Here is a 25,473-nt window from a genome sequence, read left to right as displayed (position 1 = left end):
GCAAAAAGGGCAAAAATGTAGGGGAGACCACCCTAAGGCTGACAGGTCTAACAGTCACCCTATTACCGAGGATTACCAAGCCTCACCGTGACGAGTGGGCGTGGATAACAGTAAGGTGGTCCGGCAAGAAGAACAAGAGATGCCAGTATGTGGCCCTGCCCAGCCGTCTCCCCTCCAGGCTCAGTGGACCGGTGCCAGTTACACAGTCAACGAGCCTAAGCCAATAACAGGATTCACACAGCAGAGTCTACTCTTGAGTTAATACAAGCGGGTCCAGCAAAAGTGGGGGGCACAGAAATACAAGGCGACAGATGTAGCTACGGTACCTGCAATATCTAAATATGATCCGGTGAGCTCAATTGATGGTAACGGTGGTTGCCAACTTCAGAGGCAAGGGTTCTCCGGGTGTGTCCCGTGCTGCAGGAGATGGCAAGCGCTTTAAAGCGGCGGATGCTTGCTGGGACAGCGAGTCCCCCGGCGTAGATCAAAGACGCCTGCGCCGCGGTTCATGAGTAGCGTTTTAAAGCGCGCAAGGAAGTTGTCGGGAGCCTCTCCTCTCCTGGACTGATGCTTGCTGGGACAAAGAGTCCCCCGGCGCAGATCAAAGACACCTGCGCCGCGGTTCATGAGTAGCGCTTTAAAGCGCGCGAGGAAGATGTCGGGAGCCTCTCCTCTCCTGGACTGATGCTTGCTGGGACAACGAGTCCCCCGGCGCAGATCAAAGACACCTGCGCCGCGGTTCATGAGTAGCGCTTTAAAGCGCGCGAGGAAGATGTCGGGAGCCTTTCCTCTCCTGGACTGATGCTTGCTGGGACAACGAGTCCCCCGGCGCAGATCAAAGACACCTGCGCCGAGGTTCAGGAGTAGCGCTTTAAAGTGCGCGAGGAAGATGTCGGGAGCCTCTCCCCTCCTGGACTGATGCTTGCTGGGACAGCGACCCCTGGCGCAGATCAAAGACACCTGAATCACTGGAGCCGTGGCAGAAGGGGAGCGCTTTGAAGTGCACAGGGAGAATGGCGAGAGCCCCTCCTCTCATGGGCAGGTGCTTGCTGGGACAGCGAGTCCCCTGGCGAAGATCAAAGACACCAGGAAGTAGATATGCCATTGCCTGCTCCCTAGCCTCACCAACTTCTCAGAGACAGGTTTGAGGAAGGCAGTACTATGTGCAAAAAAGATACAAATGATGTTCTTTGCAAGACACGATAGGCCATTATCGCCTTAGTAGAAAACAAAGTGTATGAAAATTATACACTAAACAACTGAACTTTCCACAATGCTTTCATGTTTGAAGCAATTCAGTTCCCTCAGGTGGTGTGGAGCCAACGCGGAGTCTGATGACCCCTCATCCCACCGCCTGCGAGCTGTTGCGTTTTTTTTAGATTCAGTCGTTCACCTGGGAAGAGAGGAGAGGTGAGGAATCTACTGTTAAAATATTACCAAATGTGCTTTTTCAGGGGTTTAGATGTGATGGGGTGTAGTGTAAAAATTGGACAATGCTGCTCCTGTTTTTGCTGTGATAACGAGCAGGATGAAGCTAAAAAGATTGTTGCAAAGGACCCATTGACATTCAGGAGTGCCATCAGCTCTTTAAGTGGACCAGGTCAATAATCAATTTCAATATTTATTTAAAGATTTGGAACTCTAAAGAGGTCCATAATAAAAATACATACAAATTATTACCTAAAATATCATAAAACAAATACAGATTTTTCAACACATAGCAACTTCTGCAAATGGAATTTGGAATTAGTAGCATAGTGATTGAAGTGACAATACATATACCAGATTGTGCAAAAAAGCATTGAAGTAGCAGCCAATTCATGTGCAAAATACAATTAAAAAAATCCATCTTCAGCTGAAGGTTAACTTGAAATTAGCGTCAAGAAGATAGGGATAGAAAAACATATCCTAATATGTGCTACAATAAACAGTTAAGTTACATCAGATTCATGTGCAAAATACGCTCAGAAATCCAACTTCAATAGAAAATAGAATTTCAAAGTTAGCAACAAGAAAATTAACAAAAGCGAGACATAATAGTTAGTAATCGAAACGTGTGCAAAATACTATCTGGAGAAGGAGAAGATATTAGAACTCCATAATAGGGCAACAATCATGCCATGTAGCCAATTCTCTTCATATAAACAGCATACACCTTTCTACTTACTGCTCCAGGATTGTGTCCACAGTGTAAGTCCATGAATGGAAGACCAAATGAGGCATGTTAAACTTTAAAAGTGGAGTTGCCGATCTGCAAGTATCCTGAAGGTTTCTTTCATATTTATAATATCCTCTCTAACAGTGCTGCAGGGAGCATCCACAGATGCGAAAAAATCCTTGATCTGCATCTTTTTTTTGTTTGTTTTAAGGTACCGCATTACGATTGGCAACAAAACATGCGTTTTTGAAAAAGACAAAGATCCAACCAAGCTAAGATCGCCCTCTGCTGGCAAGTTGTTGCAGTACACTGTTGAAGACGGATCCGACGTTTATGCTGGACAATGCTTTGCTGAAATAGAGGTACTAAATATAATAATTTCTAATTTTCTTCCATCACTTACATGCATTCAGAGCACAATTTTAAACTGAAGGCATTCTTTCTATGGTAATTTATTGTTTGCTTTTATTTTAAGCACTGTCCAACATTATTTGTATGCCTCATAGGTTGAATTAGAGTACTCTTCTAAAACCTAAATTTTACATGGGTACTCACAAACATTTTCCCAGGGGTCATACATTTGGTCTGTGATGTGACCAAGGGCTGCATTGATACCAGCAAAGTGGCGGTCGGGGTTTGGTGAAGGGTTTGTGGTAAGGTGGGTGTAAGGGAAGCTAGGCGTATACATCTAGTGTCTGAATTGTGCAATATGAAACCAAAAACATCGGTTGAATCCCAGCTTCTCTGCTTAACTAAACTGTGTGATCCTAGTTAATTATTTTATGTCACGTTCCCTCCTTTTCCTTCATCATCACATATGTGGACCTCAAAATACATGACTTCAGGATGTGTTCAGTGCAAAACCTTACCTTGTGTTTGATTTAATAAACTATATGTTGTTTATGTATAACAGAACCTCCAGCCCCCAAAAAGTACACACAACAACTGACGTGCCTCTTCATATAATGTTGACATTGTTATCAGGGAAGAATGAATGTTTCTCAATTCATGTTTGAAAACTATCACTTAAAAAAAAACATACTTCTCAGTGCACTGATAATGTGACTCACTATGGTGAAACGGTTTTACGGTTTAATGAGTTATTAACAGACTTTATCATACTTTTACTGCAAGATGTCTTTATAAATGAAGGTGTTCTTGAGTTAAGTGGTGTAGCACACCCTAGTTACTTCCTTTCTTTAAATTTGATTAACCGTTAAATAAATGCTTGCCGGTCTATTTAACATATTTTTGTTAGTGCTGACTTAACAAAAACATTAGCTCAGTGCTGCTCTTGATGAGTGGGCCGCACACTGAGGATCGCTGTACTTACTTAGGTTCTAAAATAATGTAAAGGAATAGCTATAATATGATTGTCAAATGAAGATGGCCAAGTTACAGACCCGGGTCAACGTTGTAAGCCAACTGTGACCTTTTATCACTTTTTTTAATAAGTTGGTGTAGTTTGCACTTTTTATACATCTGCTATTTTATGTTATATTGTGAAAATTCAGTGCCCAGTAATGTTAGCAACAGGGCACATCCCGCAGCTGAAATGTTTGTGTGAAATACCAAGTTAAAACATGATACAATCGACGTTGGAAATACCGATTTTCTTATGTTATTCTTCCCAAACCTGAAATCATGTTTCTTACGCCAGACCCTCTATTACTGAGATCCAAGGTAACGGTAAGCGCAGCAAGTGAAGAAACAAATGATTTTAATGGATAGTGAGAACCTCTGTGGTCTTTAGAACAAATAAGAAAGGTGAATCCAACATTACATCAGCTCTATTTTGCACTTCACAAAGTATAGTGCTGATATACTTTTATTACCCAACACCAAGGTTCCCTGTACAAAATACTACACAATGTATGCAGTGTTTCTGAATACAGTCCTGAATCGGTGCATTTTGAAAATCACTATGGGTTTATTTTCTTTAACTTTATGATAAATTGCTCAAATGCCATTTCACTCTGTCCATCAGACAGAACTGCTTACATGAGTTTTGGTTTGCGCTGCATTGATTTTCTTTTTTTTACAGATATCAACTTCAGAGAGAAAACGTTTTTCTTCTCTAATCTCTGAGGTTAGCCAACAGTAGTTTGCTAATTGGTGAATAACTACCATCGTGCACGTTATAAAAAATCCGATTTTTACTTGCTAGTTAGGGTTCTGATTGAGGGCTTCCAAGTAACATATGCAAGCTTTGGTACTAGGGAGGGTTGGAGGTGGTGCCCTGAAGAGCAGTGGTTGATGAATTTCCAAAATGATTAAAGCTAAGTGGCTTTCACCAATTATGGTGACTGGTGAACTCTGCAGAGTGGAGGGTGTAAATACCTGCTTCAAAGTGCAGTGATATATCCGGGGTAGGAGTGTTAGGTAGGCCCCAAAAGATAATTGTGTGAAAAATGCTAAATGGGTCATTTTAGAGCATACTGGTCATCGTTTGTCTAAAAACCCATAAGGTTTGTTGGGCACTGTTTAAATACTGCTCTCTTATGTGTGCCAAGCAAGACTCACAAGGAGTGGTGGGGGTTCAGTCTTTGCTCAGAAAACTTTGAACAATTGTGCATTTTCTGCACAGTTTCCTGAACAGGCCATAGGTGTTATAGGCATTTAATATAATCTGGGTATGCAATTTTGCATGTTCTATCAAATTTTCATTTTTTTAAAAACTCTTTCTTTGATTCAGTTCCTATTATTTTCTCATCCTAGCCCTTAAAGGATTCCTAGACCTGGTTTGTGCATGGAAGGAATAGGGTGAAAAAAATAGTGAAATGTCTCTCTCAGGCCATAGAGAGCAAAGCCAGTTTTACAGCCTCCGGCCTCCAACCACACCAGTGATAATGGTATAATAATCTCATCTTTGTAAATGATGAATTGCCTTTGCATGAATCTTAATATGAATTGAGGAGCATGGAAACCCAAGATGTCAGTATGAAGGCTCAGAAAGAAAAGTTTGGAACTGTGCCGTTGTTAAATGTAAACAACGGAGGTTTAGTTGTATCATTACTAAGCCTGTAAGTGCATGTTTGTTGCTGCATGTGCAGGCTCATGTGCTTTTTCTGATATGAGTACCGGCAGACATGGATGCTTCTCAACTTTATAAGTACAAACAAATCTTCGTGAACTTTCTGGTAGAATCTACTCTCCCAAAAAGCTGTGACTCCCATTCCTGATAATTGTGAGTCTCTGTTCTTATGTTCGTAGTACAAACCAAGATCTCCTTCGGTTGGGTTGATAGGGGTACATACGTCCATAAAAATCCCTTAATAAAATACCCAAATAGAGTAAATGAACATACCATTTACTGCTGCAAACTATGGGGCCGATTAGGATGGCGGTGAATCCGCATCCTTCGGGCCGGCGGAAGCCACCGCCGGCCCGGAGTATGCGGATTCACCGCCGGGGTGACATAAAACACCCACCGCCAGATTAGGATGGCGGTGGGATCAGCGGCGGACGGCAAGTCCGTCCATCGCTGATTCGCGGTGTATGCTGACAAATATGGTGGCGGTGTCTGCAAGACACCGCCAGCCATATTAGGATGCATGCGGAAACATGCTTTTCCACGGCGGCTTTTCCGCCGTGGAAAAGCATGTGGTCTTTTGTGTTTGGGGGCCCGTGGCGGGCCCCCAGGGTGTCAGGGGGGGTGGGGGGTGCACATGGGGGATACCTATGGTACCCCCCAGCATTTACATGCACAAAGCGGCAGGCACCGCGCGGTGCCTGACGCTTTGTGCATGTAAATGTAAAGCATGCATTTTTAACCTTGCGGCGGGTGCTGCTTCAAGCAGCACCCGCCGCAAGGTTAAAGATACGGGATGTGACCGCCAGGGTGGCGGTCACATCCTAATTGAACCGGAGGGACCGCCGCTACCCCTGCGGACGGTCCCTCCACCTCGGGGTGGCGGACGGACGCAGGTCCGTCCGCCATCCTCATAGGCCCCTATATGTCTGTACCAAAATATTGTGAGAGTAAAAGATTATAGCATTTCTTGCTCCTTTCATGTTTATTCGATTCCCTGTCACTTGGTAAGGCAAGTTTGGAGTGCTGACGTTCTGGGGTGAAATGTTGAAAGATTACTCTCATGCCACTATCTCTTTTAGAATCTGTTGATAGATCATCAAATCGGGTCAACAGTCGAAGCATGTAAAGTCTCTGACTTGAATGAGGTTTTGTTTAAAATAGGTATATGAATACAAATGTGACTGGCAAATTAAATTGTTCCTGACTTTAAACACATTTAAATGTACTATATTCCAATGCTCTTATCAATGTATTTTAGTTTCTTTATATTGTAGTATATTCTGTGAAGTTTCATAAAATACTGTAGTTAGTTGAAGCTTTCAATATTGTTTTTGGTTTATTTAGCAGTATACCATTTAATGCAGCTTGGTGTTTGAAGTATGTGGGAGGGCGGGCCGGATAAATAGACGTGGAGGCTGTATGTAGTGTGCCAGTCGGCGGCTTTTATTTAAAGAGTTAGGTATTGAACCAGAGGGGGTTGGTGATTCTTTGACTTCCTTGGGCCCTTCCTCTCTTTCCGGTGAAACATCGTCTTCGTCAGTTCCCTCATCTGTCCGGTCTTCTCCACTGTCAGTTTGTCTCCCACGGAGGCTCATAGGAGTAAGTAAAAAGAAAGGAGCCGTCAGTCCTCTGTTTAAATACGAGACCCGTAGGCTATTTTAAACCCATCACCACACCCTGTTAATGTTTCAGTAAGATTATCTGGCAAGATAGGGGCCACTTGTGAGGGTAGGGGAGATCTGTGTCTGAGGTAAAGGGTAGGGTAGAAATGTGCATGATAATCACTTTAGGACGCTCTCAAAATCCTAATGAGGACAATCCCGCGTGAGGGTAGTGAATCAGGGAAAACACAACGTGAACTCACTCTCGCTCTCAACCTCCCTCCCCTCCTTATTCGCTCTCTTCCCCTGTCCCGAGTCACTCACCGGGTCTGCCGCAACTCTCCTGAGCTGCAGCCGCTCTCCAGCCTCCTCCTGTGGGGACCACCAGTCTTTACACCACCTCTTGTCTTCTTCTCCGTTTTCTTCCTCGTCTTCTCTCGATTCCGCTTCTTTCTTCTTCGCTGTTCCTCCTCTCGACGACTTCCTCCTTTCTCCAGCGTCTTCGGGCTCTCCTTGAGTTTAATCAGTCCTTTTCTCTTCCTGTTGAAGAACATTTCTGGGGTTAATCCCTCCTCCTTCCTCCGCAACGTTCCGAGTGTCCAGTTCCTGTATGGGTTGAATACGGAGGGGTTTGTTTATGCTCATGTGCTTCAAGCGCGAAGTTAGAGTCTGTGTCTTGGCTCCTACAGGTAATCGATCTCCGTTATTATTTCTGGGCCAGAGGCGGGACCCGATCGGCACCCCCTCACATCCCCTTTCCCTTGCTGTCCTTCTGGTAGGGGTGTTTCTGTGAGAATAACGGGAGAGGAAGTCCACCTTTACCTGATCACTCCCTTTGCGATGTTTGGTTTGGAATCTGTAGGGCTGCAAGGATAGGAACCATCGTATTACCCGATCATTATTCCCTTTGTTGCGGGCCAACCATTCTAAGGGAGCATGGTCTGTATATAGGGTGAATTCACGTCCCTCCAGGTAATACTTCAATGAGTCAATCACCCATTTTATATCAAGGGCTTCTTTTTCAATGACAGCGTAATTTCTTTCTCGGGCAAACTGTTTTCTGCTTATATATAAGGGTTTTTTCTCCCCCTGTCTGTTTCTTTGGGATAGCACTTCCCCTAACCCTTGATCAGAAGCATCAGTTTGCAGGATGAAGGGTAATGTATAATCGGGACTAGCCAACACTGTATCTGATGTTAGAGATGCTTTTAGTGATTCAAATGCTCTGATAACTTCAGGGCTAGGGTCTTTCAATCTTGCTTCGGTTTTCACTGTTTTAAGCAATAAATCAGTGAGAAGTAAAGTAAAGTAAAGTCCACATTTGTAAAGCGCACAATCGCCCGTAAGGGTCTCTAGGCGCTGGGGGGCCGTCGGGAAGATTAAGCGAGCTATTGCCCAGAGTCACATGGTGCTGGGCTAACCTGCCGCCGGAGCCGGGGATCGAACTCTGATCCCCAGATTCCAGCGTCAGTCGCCCTGGCCGCGGTGCCACACCTCTCCCACCATGAGAGGGCCAGCTATCTGTGAAAATTGGGGTAAAAATCTTCGATAGTACCCCAGCAACCCTAAAAAGGCACAGAGGTCCCTTGCAGAACGGGGGAAAGATATTTGGGATATAGCGGCCAATTTGTTACTTTGAGGTCGTATGACTCCTTCCCCCAATAGGTAACCTAGATACCTTACTGTTTGGGCAGCCAGATGACTTTTGGCAGGGTTGATTTTAAGTCCATACTATCCTAATGCTTGGATTACTTGATATAAGTGGGTAAGGTGTTGTTCCCATGTTTCACTATAGATGACGATATCATCAATGTAAGCCCCGGCGTACCTTTCATGGGGCAGCAAAATTATGTTCATGGCCCGTTGAAAGGTAGCTGGTGCCCCATATAACCTAAAGGGTAACCCTCAGAATTGAAACAGGCCACCAGGGGTAGAAAATGCTGTATTTTCTCTATCTTTGTTTCTCAGGGAAATTTGCCAGTATCCTTTGCATAAATCAAGGATACTGATGTATTTGGCTCTCCCTATCCATTCGATCATCTCGTCTACCCTTGGTAGAGGGTATGTGTCAAACTCAGAGATTTTATTCACCCCCCGGAAGTTGATACAGAATCGAACTGAGCTGTCCGGCTTGGGCACAAGGACAATTAGAGAATTCCACTCGCTAGTACAGGGTTCTATTATGCCCATTTACAGCATTTGCTGCACCTCTTCTCTGATGGTGTTCCTACGGGCCTCGGGAAAACGATAAGGACGGAGACACACTTTTTTCCCTGGTCTGGTTTTAATAGAATGTTCTAGCAACGTGGTCTTCCCTGGGGTCAGAGAGAATATCTCCTGTAGTGGTGATAGGGTACTGACTAATTCAGTTTATAAGGGAGTTGGTAGATCATGGTCAATACATTGGTCATATAAAGGAATATTCTTTCCTACATTCCCTACTAGGGCCGGAAGGGGTCCCTCCCATTTCTTTAGGAGGTTAATATGATATATTTGGGAGGTCCCTCTATCTTTATCGAATTCCAGTTTATAGGTAACAGGAGTTACCTGTTCAAGGACCTTATTGGGTCCCTGCCATTGTCCTATGAGTTTATGATCCGAGGAAGCCATCATTAGCAATACGGCGTCCCCCACTGCAAAGGACCTGTTCTTTGTTTTCTTGTCATATTGTGCTTATTGTGCTTCATGTGCTCTCTCCATATTGTTACGGACTATGGTACGAATCGGTTCTAGATGGGTTTTGAGGTTGGGTACATATTCTACTAGCGGTGTAGTGTTATTAGGCTCTGTTTCCCATTTTTCACGTACCATGTCTAATAAGGAACGGGGTTGATGGCCATAGAGAAGCTCAACCGGGGAATACCCCGTGCTTTTTTGGGTTTTACACCGAATGGCATACAAAGCTAGGGGTAACATATCTTCCCACCGTTAGGATTCAAGTGCAAGAAGTTTTTTTAATGTGAGCTTAAGAGTTGCGTTATAGCGTTCAACAAGACCGTCTGTTTTGGGGTGATATGCCGCAGTTCGTATCTGCTTGATACCCAATTGGGTACACACTTGCTTCATTAATTTGGATACGAACGGGGTCCCTTCCTTGGTCTGTCAAAATCTCTTTTGGAAATCCTACCCTACAAAAAACGGTTATCATTGCCGTGGCTATACTAGAAACATGAGGATGTCTTAAAGCAATTGCTTCTGGAAACCGTGTAGCATAGTCCACTAGGACCATAACATAGCGACACCTGCTACGGGAGGGTAATAGTGGACCAATAATGTCCATCCCCACCCTATAAAAGGGTCAATCTATTATGGGTAGGGGATGTAGAGGTGTTCTAGGGGGTCTATTTCTACAATTTTTTTTGACAAATGGGACATTCACGACAATACAGTTTCACTTGCCTGTATATCCCTGGCCAATAGAACTTTTCCGTTATCAATTGTTCTATTTTCTTGTCACTAAAGTGCCCCCAACCCCAAATAAATGACTATGGGCCATGTAGATGACTTTTTCTCGGAACGGGGCGGGAACCAGTAACTGAGGGGCTCTATTGGGCTCAGCTTTTCTATATAATAGTCCGTTTTTGATTAAAAAATAGGGCATACGTACTGAGGATCTTCATTGGTCAGAACTTGATTCCGAACTTCCTGTAAGACTGGATCTCCTCTTTGTGCAGAATGGAAGTGTCTATCGCCCTCCCATGGATTTTCTTCTGTCTAGACAGGAAGGGCAGTTAGGCGCTTTCCTTTTCTTTCCGTTTTTGGTTTTCCTGACTTTTGAGGGTGGCCATTCAGGATTATCATCCTGAGAAAAAAGGGCGACAGTCCACCAGTCTTTCTCGTCCTGGTTTGCCTTTGTGAGCAACTGTGATAACTGGGGGTAATGGTTCCCCAATATGACCTGTTCAGGTAGTCTAGGAATGAGACCAACTTTTAAACTGGATCCTTGATCGGTGGTGTGTTGTATGCGTACATGTGTGGTAGGGTATTGTTTTGTGTCCCCATGTACACATCGTATATTAACAATTCCATCTATTTCTCGGAGCTCGGGCCCCAGATCCTGAGGTTGTATCACGCTCTGTCGACATCCTGTATCCGCTAGAGTGGTCATGGGCTGTCTATTCACAGTTATGCCACATCGGTAAGGAGGCGATTGGTTATTCTGGGTCAGACAACAATAATTCCTAGCAACTCTTACTTCCTTTGGTTCTTTTTTTTGTTGCCAGAAGCGTGCTATATGTCCTAGTCCACCGCAGTTAAAGCATTGTGGTCCGGGAGTAGGGGCTCCAACTACAGGAGGACCAGGAACTCTGAACACAGGGGATCCGGGGACGATAGTAACAGGATCTGGCTTTCGAACCAGTGGATGTCAGGGAGGTCGATGAACACCACTTATCCCTGCTTTCCAAGGAGTTTCATCTCTTCCTTTCTGTGCTTCTTGAGCTCTGCTGTAGGCACTTGCAATTTCCACTGCGTCTCTAGGGTAAGATGGGCATTTTGCCTGACCCATTTGTGAATGGGCGGATGAAGCGAGGATAGATATTGCTCTAAATATACCTTGACCATGATGTCTTCTTTGGTGGCGGTAGCGGCTTTCAACCACCGGTCGGCCATGTCCTTTATTGTGAAATATAGGGCTCTGGGGTTTCTTGGGGGCCCTCCTTAATTTGGCTGAACCTTATTCTATATGTTTCGTCATCGACGCCTAATCTTTCCATAATGCATTGTTTTATCTCTATATATGGGGTTACTCCTAGGATATTGGCTGCTTGGTAAGAAGCCTGAAGCTCTCCCGACAATAGGGATCCTAGGCATTGGCTCCATTTATCCACTGGCCATGCGGCTGCCAGAGCCATCCTCTCAAAGTTATTGAAGAAGTAGTCGGGAACTTCTCGGCTTACATATTTCTGTAAGATTACGGATGGTAGGGTGCTCGGTGCTCTTTGTTTCCCCTTTGCGGTGTCATTGGTTTGGTCTTGTTCAGTGATGACTTGTTGTAACTTCCCCCGATCCTCTTCTACAACCCACAAGAACTTCTCCATTGCCTTCCCCAAACTCTCTTGGTTTTCAGCCATCTTGGTGAGTACAACCTCCATGTCTCCGGCTAATCCCACTTCTGACATCACTTGTGGGAGGGCGGGCCGGATCAATAGACGCGGAGACTGTATGTAGTGTGCCAGTCGGCGGCTTTTATTTAAAGAGTTAGGTAATGAACCAGAGGGGGTTGGTTATTCAGTTCCTTGGGCTTTTCCTCTCTTTCCGGTGAAACGTCGTCTTCGTCAGTTCCCTCATCCGTCCGGTCTTCTCCTCCACTGTCGGGGTGTCTCCCACGGAGGCTCATAGGAGTAAGTAAAAAGAAAGGAGCCGACAGTCCTCTGTTTAAATACGAGACCCCTAGGCTATATTATACCCATCACCACACCCGGTTGGTGTTTCAGTAAGATTATCTGGCAAGATGGGGTAGGGTAGGGGAGATCTGTGTCTGAGGTAAAGGGTAGGGTAGAAATGTGCACGTTAATCACTTTAGGACGCTCTCAAAATCCTAATGAGGACAATCTCGCGTGAGGGTAGGGAATCAGGGAAAACATAACATGAACTCACTCTCACTCTCAACCTCCCTCCCCTCCTTATTCGCTCTCCTCCCTCCTACCCTGTCCAGAGTGACTCACCGGCTCTGCCGAAACTCTCCTTAGCTGCAGCCACTCTCCAGCCTCCTCCTGTCGCGACCACCAGTCTTCACACCTCCTCTCGTCTTCTCCATTTCTTCCTCGTCCGCTCTCGATTCCGCGTCCTTCTCCTTCACTGTTCTTCCCCCTCGACGACTTCCTCCTTTCTCTAACGTCTTCGTGCTCTCCTTGAGTTGAATCGGTCCTTTTCTCTTCCAGTTGAAGAACACTTCCAGTGTTAATCCCTCCTCCTTTTTCCACGACGTCCCAAATGTCCAGTTCCTGTATGGGTAGAATACGGAGGGGTTTGTTTATCCTCACAGACGTCAAGCGCGAAGTTGGAGTCTGTGTCTTTGCTCCTACAGGTAATTGATCTCCGTTATTATTTCTGGGCCAGAGGCGAGACCTGATCGGCACACCCTCACAAAGTACTTATTCAGTACGTCAGTAGCATACTGAATAATTTAATAGTGAACCTAGCTAGTTTTTAGTTCCAATGTAAAGTCCTCAGTAAAGAAATGTCTTTTCAAAGTAACGAGACCTGTTAGCTGATTTCAGTTTCACTGTAAGTTTTATTTGGGGTTGAATAATGCGTGTACTATTTTTGCCTTCTTTCTCTGCAGGTTATGAAGATGGTCATGAGTTTGACTGTGCAAGAATCAGGCACCATTCATTACGTGAAGAGGCCAGGGGCAGTGCTAGAGTCTGGCTGCATTGTAGCCACTCTAGAATTGGATGATCCCTCTAAACTTCATCTTGTAAGTGCTGATTTTGAAACACCTAAATTGATATGATAATTTGAATCAATCTTTTGGTTAGGATCCACCCAATGTGATGGTTTGGGCAGCTCAGGTAGAAGAGTGTCTATCATGGGTTCTCACCTTTAGCATTGTAGATCTACGTTACTGCCCGTCAGACATGAGGGTCTTATGTATTAAACTATCCATAGGTGTGAATGTTCTTGTCATTGACCTGAGGTGTTGATGGGTACTGGTCAGAGACCCTCAGATAAAATGAAAATGAATATTGGATCCTTCATATGAGGGCAGGATTGCCATATTTTCAATGCAGTTGTGTGACATTTGGGTGTTTGCAGTGCACACATTTGACATTTGCTCGATATGGATTTACTTTTCCTCTTGCTCCTTGTGCACTAACATTTTGTGGCAATAACATGCATTATGCTGAAGTCGAAGAATTGAGTTAATCCACCTTTTAGTCTAGCAGACAAACTGAATAGCGATTACAGGTTTAAACATGATCATTAGTGAAATAAGTTTGATCACAAGGTAAAGCCTATTGATATGAAAAGATTATACGCGGGTGCTAAGTTATGTTGCAGTGCTTCAGGTAGCATAACATTACTAATACTAGAATATGGTTATTTGGTGGCAGCCAAGTGGTTCAGTGTCACGACTTGCACCTGTGAGTACCCTGTCTATTAGGCCAACATCACTTTCTACTCTGGAACACAGTTTCACTTTTGCCCTGATGAATATGGATTGCTTAACCCAGCTTGCGAAATATTGTTGGATGAAAAGCACATGGAGTTTGCAGAATTTACTATTTCACCATAGTTGAATAAAAACTTTACTATATCTGCAGTGGAGTAAAATAAAGAAGACACTGTTAAAAGTGATTGCATTTAAAGACTTTTTTGTATCTCCACATTGCACCCCCTCCGCACTTCCCACTTTCAGTACCCATCCGTAGGGCTACCAGATGACTCCCTCTCCCCAGGACTCCACATTTTAACTCTTAAGATATTTGGAAAGCTGTAGTCTTGCTTTAGTTCAACCAATTAACTTACCATACCTGGAAAAATGATTTGTAAAATGCATTTTTTGAAACTGTGATATTGAGTACAGGAGACTGGAACCATTTAGTAATCATACGCAACACAAGATTGGCAGGTATATATATGTGGCTTGTGTAGTTCTATTCTCTACCCAATCTCTTTAATTTATTCAAGTGATTTCTTGTTGTTGACATTGTCACTACTGTGATAACGTTTTCAAAAGTGCATGGGTGTCATTCGGAAGTGTCCAACAGGATTTAGCAGTTGCAATGTCTGAGATCGAGGATAGGCCATAGGTTACTGTCCTTTATGGGATGGGGAAAAAGCAGCGAATACACATCCTGTCCCTCCTGATGTGGGATTATGGGTTCAATAACTCCTTTGATGAGACACCTGAGGTCATAAAGTTTAGGTATCCCAAGCTACATGACGGGTGTATACTAATTCCACAAGCTCACTACTCTTGCATGTTATGCAGCAAACTGGTAGCTTCTTTTTGCACCCAGAGTAGGTGGTGAAGAGAGCACTATACATGTTAAGCAGACGCTAATATTTTATATTGACAGAACAAAGCCTATTCGTAAGACTAAAGAACCCCATTTCGCTTTTGTTAAACCTCACTTGGCAAATCCCATTTCGAAGGGTGGTTCAGCAAGAAGAATAGTCAAATGTATACATGTCTGCTATGCAAAGGCGTAGCAATCTTTATATTAGGTGACCAGGGCACGTTCCACCAGAAGGTTTAAGTATTATGGCTTTCTTAGTTAACATACCATTAGCAGACATATACAAAACCACTACGTGGTCACCATACTCTTTCACTGAACCTTGTGAGGATATTCAATCCCACCAAGTGGCTCAAATTGGCCAAACAATACTTCAAACTGTCCACACATTTGCCTCACTAGCCACCGCCTACTGGGAGTCCACTGCTTTGTAGTTTATGCAGAGGGTCTGATTGTGATCTACAGCAGCAAATGCTAGAAACCAAAAATGTTAGTTTGTAGCTTGTAGTGCTGTTGATTCTCATGTGCCCTTCTGCCTTCTTGTAAGCCAGCCAATGCACCAAATAATGTTTTTACTTGAACAATTGACCTACCTGTACACCATATATTTCAGCTTCGCTAACTTCACTTACTACACTCACCTGTTTAGTGGATGGAGGGGTGACACAATCTGAGGTGGAATCTTCGTTCAGGTGCATTGTGGACTTCTTGAATCAAAAAACAACTTCCATACATCTGTGCCCAACCCTAGAAGGCAGGAGCATGCAGAGCATGCCTCTCCACCGCACTGTAAGCTACTGACTACTAATTACAAAGTTATACTTTCTTTCTACAATGTCGGTAGCTTTCACAGATTCATGTGCGGACCACCCTCCTCCCCATTCAGAGGTTCACTGGTAGCTACCTTCTTTGAAATTCTGAAATATGGCGGCCTGTACGAGGAGTGCGAGTACTGGTGCAGGAATTTGAAGGATAGGTGTTTTTCACTAATGTGTATTGTCTACTAAATGAGTACTGTTCTAGGCCACTGGACATTTCAACAATGTTTGTTTAAATGTTTTTATTTTATGAAAAATAACAAAGGGGGGCGGGTAGATACTCCCTTTACATCAACACGATCATAATTATCACGACAAAAGGGATCGTCATAGATTGCATAATGTAATTCTGAGGAAGGGCCTGCAGCAATAGCAACATCTTCAGCAAGTCCATAATATTCAATCCATCTCCCCCATATTATACAAAACTTGCATGGGCACCCCCTACTTTTAAAAGTTACTCTTTCGTCAGCCACAAATTAGTCCATACCCCTCCTCCATCCAGCAAGATTAGGCATTTAGAAGCTCCCCATCACTTGGTCAAGTTTCATTTGGCCACTATCAATCCCAGATTACACAATAGGAGTTTCATCCGCGTCACATCAAAATCATTAGGTATCCCCAAAAGGACATATTTTGGGTCTTCAGGTATTTGCAGCTCTAGGATTGCGCTGAGTTCCGACAAAACTCTGCGCCAGTATGTCTGTATGTATGGCTGAGCATGACCATAATGTGTGGATGAAGTCTCACAGATCCCTCCCACATTGCAAACAATCCAGTGCGGCTCCTCTACCTATTTTATACAGTCAGGCACTGCCATAATATATCCTATTTAAAATTTAAAATTGGATTAGGCGCAGTCGGGCTCTAATTGACACTTCTCGGGAACATCAGTGCTGCCTCCCAGTCGAGATCTTCGAATGTGCCACCATCGGCCTCCCACACAGCCCTCAATTTTAGGAGGGTATCAGGCATATTATTGTTATTAGTATTATAAGTGTAAGATACTTAATTTTCTTGTAATTCATCCATTAATAGCCACCCCTCTAAGGGAGCGATTTCTGGGAGGTCTGGGGGGATATTTTCAGCTCTTCATGAATGTGCGAGTTGTATGTATTTGTAGAGTTGGCGATCTTGGAGTTGAAATTCCCTCTGGAGTGAGGAGAAATACCTTAAAGTTCCCTCTTCTAGGAAGTCACCTACTTTGGAAATGCCTATTCAATCCCAAGATGTAAAACCTTTTAATTTGGTTATTTCTGTCAAGTGTCTGCCCATCCATAGCAGAGTTTTCAGGGTGATGTTCTGCTTCCAACCCATGCAGGAGCTGGCCTTGTCGTCCCATGCCTCCAACGTTATTTGAGTAGCTGGTAAGAGGTCACATCTTCCCCTACTGCCATAGAGGTAGTGTTAATGTGAGTGAGCTTGGAGCCCAGTTCTTTCTAGGGCATAAGTGGAATGGTCCCCGTCCATAAAGCCCCAATCATTGATGCTGTTATGTGGGCTGCCCAGTAGTAGGTCTGGGAGACCTATACCTCTATTGTAGGGGTTGCGTTGTAATTTGCAAAGGGCTTTCCTCGTGTGGCCATCATTCTACAGTAGTTTCCTAAGTTTATCCTCCATTCAAATGAAGTTCTCTTCAGGGAGCTTATGATATGTGTTCTGAAGCGGATATAAAAGGTTTAGGAGGGTGATCATCTTGGAGAGAAAATGCTGCTCTTCATTTCAACTATATTTATTGCTGGTTCATAACTGTCGGGGGAAAAAATCCTTTAAGCAGCGAAAATCATTTAATCACCACATCTGCAACAAAGTGAGTATGAACAGGTTTATTGCATATACCCAAACTAAAACAGCTGGGAGAGTGACTGCAATATGAGAGAAGCACAAGTCAGTTTCAAATTACACACGCTGCGAGTCAATTCTTATAACACTATTTTTGGCAAACATCCATAACTTCAATACAATCTTAATAATAGAAAAAGCTTCCTGCTTTTCCGTTATGTCCCACCCAGACTGCACACATTTCATTAAAGCACAGCCTTTTTCTGTGTTTGTGACTAACAGGCACACTACCTATACAAAACTATATTTGGAACACCCGCTACGTCTCTGAATTTCCTGAAACATATTCAAGCCCGTAAGGTTCCCAGAAAACAGACACAGTTGGAGGAAAAAACATTTAAGTCAGACCTCATTTACACATTTTTTTAAGCAGATTGTAGGTTATTACAAGATAAAAAATAATGTCAATTATACTTGCTCCTTAAACTATGTTGACGATCAATTAGCATTGCTCTCTGCCGAATTTTTTTTTGAAGAGCGGTGAGACACGGTTTGCCTACTAACCCCCAGCTATCATGTGTCCTGTCGCTTCATACCTGTTGTGTACCTGTCGTGTACCAAAGAAAACCATTCACAAAATGCAATACGTATATCTGTCTCCATATTTTGGTACAGGAAGCCCTGTGTTTCTAGAAAAACGTTAATGGATTTCACTTTAATGTGTGGGTTTAGCAGTCCAAGACTCCCAAAAGTGTACTTTTATTTCCCCATCTCTAGTCCATTTGTGACTTTATAGCACCTTCTAAGGGTATGTTATAGCTTCCTTTGGAGATTCAGTCCATGCTGTCTTCATCCACTACTTCTAAGCATACATTATTACCATCAAATATCTGTGAGCACATCATTCATACTGGAGTTAGGCTGTACAATCACTGACTCTTCTGGTTTCATGTTCCAGACTTATCTCTGGGAATGTCTCCACACAACATCAGGGCCTGGGTGGGTGGAGATTTAATATGATTAGGTCAACTATAGGTCAGCTTTACTTAAATGAGCTATTTCATGCTTTTTTGAGTAATAGGGAGGAATTATATCTAGAAACAAATTAGCACTACTGTTAAAGTCAGAAGTATCACGGATGCAGATAAGTGGGAGGGCCTGTGCTCCTGTCGTCAAAAGAAAAGTTATTCTGAGAGAGCACATGTAAAGAAATAACTTGGTCAGAAAGACTTCAAGTGTATGCAATAGTAGGAAAACTATGTTCGAGCAGAAACAATTAGATTCATCATGTTTGTTGATTTGTTTGAGGATGTTAAAGCTCTCTCTATATATTCTTAAATTGGAAAACACATACAAAGATGGTTATAGAGAGCATTATACTCTGTAGCCATACTTCTTGGCACGTGTCTATTACCCTGGGACGTCAACAGTGACACAGGTGCAATGTACTATACGTGGTGGGATGTAGACCTATACATGTTTGTAGGCAGAAGATATTTTCATATTTGAATCATCACATGCCTCATTGTCCTGCTAGAATCACTGCTGTAGCCCGGGGCAGTCTTGGCCAATAGGTGATCTCCTCATGATCTCTGGCAGCATGACTTGGTATAAGCCTTCGCTTGAGTCCTACTCTTAAGAACCTACAGACAGCGAAGGACTTATAAGACGTCAAAAATACATATTTTCCTGTGGAATCTGGTTTGACCTGAATCATTGTGAAACAGGCCCATCCAGAGCTGGCAAAGTATAGTCGTCTGCTCCTGTGAATTAATTACCAAAGACAGCTATGTGGGGCCATTACTTAGAGACAGCTATGGCTCTGGGCCATTACAGGTTTTCAAGATTAAATATGCCCTGACCAAGGTTTTCTTTGGTCAATCTTGAAAACTCGCTCACCATTGATACCAAGGTAGAATATATAGCAAATATCTGGAGCCATGCTCTGTTAAATGGGTGGGGTGGTCGCACTGACGTCCTTATAGCCATGTTGCCTCGCACAGCTATCAATACTGGTTTGACGTGACATTGATAGAGATCGCAGGTCACCCGGCCAATAATTTTCACCATACACATACCAGGCCCATATTTTTCCAATTTATCATATACATTAATCGGGTGACCTAACAACTCTTCTACCAGTAACCCTGGTTCCTTCCTATTTATTTCTATTGTACCTGACTTACCAATCCACCGTTACGGGTACCTATGATCCACAATGGATCAGGGAGCTAGCTGTAAAAGAAAAACAGGCAAAATACAAATACCGACTTTATTTCTCTTACTTCATCAAATAACCACAGACTACTGGGAAGTTTTAAAAGTTTATCTTAGAAATCAGTTTCTGAGTGTATACATTTTACAACGAGAAGGCAATCTATAATCAGAATAATGAAGAGCACATAACCATATAAAAGAAAAACTAAGGCAACCATTTATGAGTCTATAAGAAAGTTATAACAAATGCGATCTACTAAATAGATTTTAAGAAAATGGATCACGAACTAGACATTTACTGTTTTAGAAAAATACTGCAAGGTAAAGATTAGAAATCCTATACATCTATAGGGGGGGAAAATGGAACATGCTATAGTTCTAGCATCATTACGTAAATCAGATTTCAGGAGAAAATTATATACCACAGTTATGATTCATAAACAGTATGGAGAGAATGTGTTCTAAAAGGTAGGGAAACACAGGAACATGCTAAGGAAAAATATACTGTGTGATTTTTATAGTAGGTTGCGGAAACCATGGAAAATTAACGTATGCAAAGAAATGTCTTTATTAAAGCAAAGACAGGAAAGTAGAAGGTGCAGTATAGAGTTTTCGCACTATATTTACCTAGAAAGGTGTGCAGACCAACCCTGGCCACGGATCAGTCAAGGACAGGAAATACCCCAAGGAAGGACAGTCATCTATGGGACAGCAGGTGCAGATTGGACACCCCAGGACAGGACAGGAAAACCAGATTAGGATCAGGACAGGACCACCAAGGCACGACCAGCACCCGCAGTTCGGAAGCAACGCCTGCGCTCCATCCTCTCTGCAGCTACCAGTCAGAACCCTGATTGGGTTACCGAACTCCCCAGGAAAGTGCTCCGCCAGCACTTAAGGTTTAGTAAAACCTTAGAGTCTATGGTCAAATTCGGACAGAGTGCTCCGCAGCGCTCTGTATTCAGTCACCTATTGAGTGCGTTGGGTCAGTGACAGGTCAGCTATTCAGACAAGTCGGACAAATTCTCCAGCTAAACCTAGGCTAGTTATACTGTTTTCGAGTCAGTGTACCACCCCCCAGATGTTGCAAGTGTCAGAATCCCCAATTTCGATTGGTTCCCAAGTAGGATAGGTCAACACACCAATCAGAACAAACTTCTACAAGCCTAAATTTCCATTTTCTGAGACCGCCTAGCAGGTTTGGGGTTCTCACGATAGAAATGACAGAATACAATAAGAAATAACAATTGTATCAAGTTAGTAACGATTCAGCTCCATCTTGCTGGGTCAGAGGTTGTGTTCACAGGAGCCTCTTGACTAGGCTGCCAGCTGGCTGAGTTCCACTGCTCAAGGTTGACTTCTCCCTGGCTGCGCGACATGCGCAGTAGGGACCTTCAAGATGGTTCACGTCTCACTCAAAACCCCCAATATCGCGGTACATGAAAAGTAAGCGAAAACAAATTAAAACATAGAAATAAATGAATTCACCATATACCATGAAAAGCTACTTTATACTTCTCACATCAGAAAAATATACTATTGCATTATAGTTAGTGCAACAGACGATGACACGAGAGCATCTGCACAAGCTTCACCACGTTATAACACTGACAGCCATTTTTTAGATGCAAGCACGCATGCGCACATTTTCCCACCAGAACTGCAACTACGTCACGTCACGTGAGTGTGACCAACGCATGCGCAGAAGCAAACCTTCAAGCGGTGGCCATTTTAAGGACACGAGTTATTCGTATTAGTAAACACATAGGCAAGCATCACTAAGATACATGCATATCCAAAATAAAGGAAATTAGTAAAACATACGGGTTGTATTACAGGATTATAAGTTATTCGAGGTTCTTGATTTGAGCAAGTCGCGTAATATGCGAAAACTTGCTTCATCAATCCCCTCTTTGATGATATTTACTATCATCACAAACTAATGGAACCAGATGCCAACTTCTCTCACACTTTGTGCATTTCGATTTCTTCCATCAGACGATTCAATTTCTCTTTCACCTCTTTGTTAGGGTGAGAATTTTTCACCCTTTTGTAAATCTGATTATTCAAGTCTTCCAATTCAAGTTCATACACACTCCGTTTCACACCTCTTTTATTCACAGCGTATTTCTTTGTGTGTTTGCGGCATTTGCAACAGACAAATATGAGAAATATGATGAAACCTATCACTCCAATTGGCATCAGTACCTTAAACAATAAACCTTTACCTAAATTAGCAAACCAATGAGCTACAGCGGAGAGACCATCAGTAAGTCTCTTCCAGGCACTATCAACGTCCAGTGGTTTGAGTTCCTTTTCCAAATTAGTAATGTTCTTTACGTACTTTTTGATTTGTACACTTTTGTCCGGTATGTAAGTGCAACAATGTTGCGCTTTCAACATCGGGCAGACTCCGCCCTCTTTTGCTAATAAGGTGTCAAGTGCAAGTCTGTTCTGCAAAACCATTGATCTGATCGCAACCATTTCGGTATTGACCAGCAGGAATCCATGAGCTGTGTCAGTAGACAACACATCCACTATTGTGGATAATTTACAAATTCTGTGTGTGTTCAGAACCACTCCCACTCCAGGTATCAGTGCACTAAAAATACTACCCATTATTTCACCTACGCTTTCTCTTTTACTACGCACTAAGCCCTTATTTTCTCTGCCATGTTTAAAAACATTTTTTCTTGTTCATGTAATGAACAGGTCAAGTTATCTCTGTGTGCTTCATTCAAGTCTATGGTACCTTTAGTCAGAAAATATTCTCCCATATAACGTGTAACGTCACTTTTAGTATGTACAGGATTCAGATTTCCACGTATAGGAAGTTCAGAAAATATCACGTCTGAGTTAGAATAGTAGTACTGTAACGGTCCTCTTTTGTAAAATAAGCTAGCTAAAATACTACAGGAAATTCCATAGGTCAAAGGTAGGTGATGATAAGTCACGCCTTCAGCTACAGAAGTAGGTAGCTTCATGCAGACATAGCAGTCTTCTATTTCCATAGTTTCTACATAGTGCACTAAAAGATTAGCGAATACATTTAACTGTGTCTGGTTTTTAACTCCATGATAGTGTAGTCCTTCCTCATCTGATGCTTCTAAGTCTCGTTTTGTTTGTCTGAGTGCTTTTTCACGTCTTTCTACACTCTGTGTTGTCAGTTCTTCAGTGTCAGGGGTCACAGTCTGTGTAGGGTCAACATTATTATTTTTGCTCACCATATAAGGAATGAAAACTGTTAGTCCTATCCAAATTATTAACACTATAGCTATGCTACATATACATACTTTACAGCATGTTTTGCAACAACTGCATCTAGGCCTTCCATTCACATTTGAATCAGACATTTTGGTTCAGAAGAAGATTTCTCAACCCCTCTTTGTAACTTTGCACAGGTAGCTTACCCTGCACAACTTCAGGTTGGTTCGTCTTCCTCGGCAGAATAATCAGCTGTCTGTTCTTCGTCACTTTCGTCAGTTATATCAAGATCTTCAAATTCCTCCAACACTAAATATGTCCATTCAGGATCTTGGTATTTTTCGTTCAGTTTTTCTATTCGGTCACTCCTCCTTTGTGAACTTTCTCCAACTTGCTCTGCAATACGAGGACTTTTCCTTCTTTCTGCAAGTTTCTCCTCTACTGTTTTTATTCTCAGTCTCAGTCTCTTAATATATCTTGGTTCGATATGTTTCTTCTTTTTGAGTCTTTTAGTTGGCACTGTGATTTGGCTGTCTTCTAATGCTCTTTTATTTTCGTTTGTTTGTGGCACTTCTGCTATTGTCTCTTCCCTTCCTGTCTGACTAGTTCCAGGTCTTATTTCTATTTCTTCTGCCTGGGTACTAAGCTGGCCTTTTTCAGGTGTATTCTGAATTTGACTTTCGAGCTTCTCTGTTTCTGTGTCCTGAACACGTTCTTCTAGTTCTATCTGATCCTGTTCAAGCCCTTTGATCCCTTGATTTTCTTCTGCTTGAACCTTTTCACTATTTCTTGTCTGTCCCTTTTCAATTTCAGGGGTTTGTGGAGGTGTGTCAATCACTTGCTCTGTCCCTGTCTGACCTTCTTCTTCCTCAGACTTGACGTGAATCTCAATAATCTGAGGATCTTCGCCTGTGCCTATCTCTTCCTCTCTATCCCACTCTCTATCTGCATAGGTTTGACTTCTTGTTCGGATTGGGTCATTAGTCAGGTCGATTATGGGTATCCAATCATCTTGACTGGTGCTCGGTTGTTCGTCATCAGCTACTTCAGGACCAACTTCTGCAGACCCCTGAGCTGGACAACCTTTAGCGTCAGTTTTCTCATCTGGAATCACCTTCTGTGTATGGCTGGCATGGATCCACTTTGGAACGCCGGCACACTTCACCGCTGTCGTGGTCACCAGTATTACCTGGCGTTGTCTTCCCCACCTCGGTGCAAGGCAACTCGAACGAGTATGTTTCTTGAGTACAACCTAGTCGCCAGGAACCAATTTGTGGACTGGAGTTGTTGGATTGGCGACGGCGTCTTCCCCAATCTGGCGAGAGATAGAACGCACTTGGTCACCCAGTTGCTTGCAGTACTCAAGTACCAAATCATCAGAAATGTTTATCAGTGTATGTCCTGGTACCCATGCTTGTCTCATCACTCTTCCCATCAGGATTTCATGAGGGCTCAGGCCTGTTTTTCGGTCTGGAATACTTCTGAGTCCCATCAGAACAAGAGGTAAAGCATTTATCCAGTTCATGCCCGTAGAGTCACACATTTTTCCTAACCTTGATTTTATAGTGCCATTTATTTGTTCTGCCACTCCAGAAGCCTCTGGACGATATGCACAGTGCAGTTTTTGTGTGATCTTAAATGCTTTACAGAGCTGATCGATTACCTCATTCTGAAAATGTTTTCCTCTATCTGATTCAATTGTGACTGGAACCCCGAACCTAGGTATTAATTCTCGCAGTAGAAATTTGGCTACGGTTAGGGCGTCATTCTTTTTGGCAGGGTAGGCTTCCACCCATTTTGAAAACAGGCAGACAATGACAAGGACATATCTCTTTCCCTCAAAGCGAGGCATGGTGATGAAATCAACCTGTATTCTTATAAAGGGACCCCCTGATTCCCAATTTTTCCAAATTCAACTACGGTCCTTTTCCCAGCATTGAATTGCTGACATGTTAAGCACCTCTGGCAGACCAACTCTGCTACCTTCCTGAACTTCGGATTGTACCATGTTTGTTGGAAAACCAGAACCATGGCGTCCCTACCAGTGTGTGAATCTCCATGTATCAGTCTGGCCATAGAAGCAAGCAGATGTCTAGGCAACACAGGCATACCATTTGGGCCCACAATGACACCATCCTCACTTCTCGGTCGACAACCAAGTTTCTTTCATTTTTCTTTCTCTTTTGCTGGCACCGCATGCTACCAATCTCTCAACTCTTCCCAGGTAGGCACCTCTTCAAACACCATAAGTTCGCAGCTGTTTCCAGGTCCCCCCAGTTTAACATTTACAGACATGCGATTTCTGGCACAATGTTGAGCCACTTCATCAGCAAATCGGTTTCCCAAAGTTATAGGGTCAATGCCAGATTTATGAGCAGCACATTTGACCACTGCCAATTCTTTTCGTAATTGGATTGCTTCCAGTAAATCTTGTACAACTGTTCCATTTCTGATGGGAGTACCTGAAGAAGTCAGAAACTCCCTCTGTAGCCACAATTGGCCGAAGTCATGCACAACCCCATAACAGTACTGACTGTCAGTATATACTGTTATTCTTTTGTTTTTCCCAATTTTACAGGCTCTTATTAATGCAATCAATTCGGCTACTTGTGCAGACTTTACTCCATATAAACAGGAAGCTTCTTTAATTTCGTTTATAGAGACTACAGCATAAGCAGCACTTAGGCCTACA

The 25,473-nt window shown here is 43.1% G+C and overlaps 1 protein-coding gene across 10 annotated transcripts in view; it reads left to right on the top strand.

Moving 5' to 3' along the window:
- ACACB (acetyl-CoA carboxylase beta) overlaps window positions 1-25,473 on the top strand; it is a 2,338,068-nt gene that overhangs the window by 928,081 nt on the left and 1,384,514 nt on the right. For all 10 annotated transcript variants that reach the window (XM_078667379.1, XM_078667377.1, XM_078667383.1 and 7 more), the window contains 2 exons: window positions 2,370-2,520; window positions 13,080-13,214. In XM_078667379.1, the coding sequence (XP_078523505.1) occupies window positions 2,370-2,520; window positions 13,080-13,214 (286 nt within the window). The remainder of the gene's footprint in view (window positions 1-2,369; window positions 2,521-13,079; window positions 13,215-25,473) is intronic.

Source organism: Lissotriton helveticus, chromosome 11 (assembly GCF_964261635.1).
Source record: "Lissotriton helveticus chromosome 11, aLisHel1.1, whole genome shotgun sequence".
NCBI lineage: Eukaryota > Metazoa > Chordata > Amphibia > Caudata > Salamandridae > Lissotriton > Lissotriton helveticus.
Note: the sequence above shows the minus strand (reverse complement) of the source record. Positions and strands in the feature narration are given on the sequence as shown.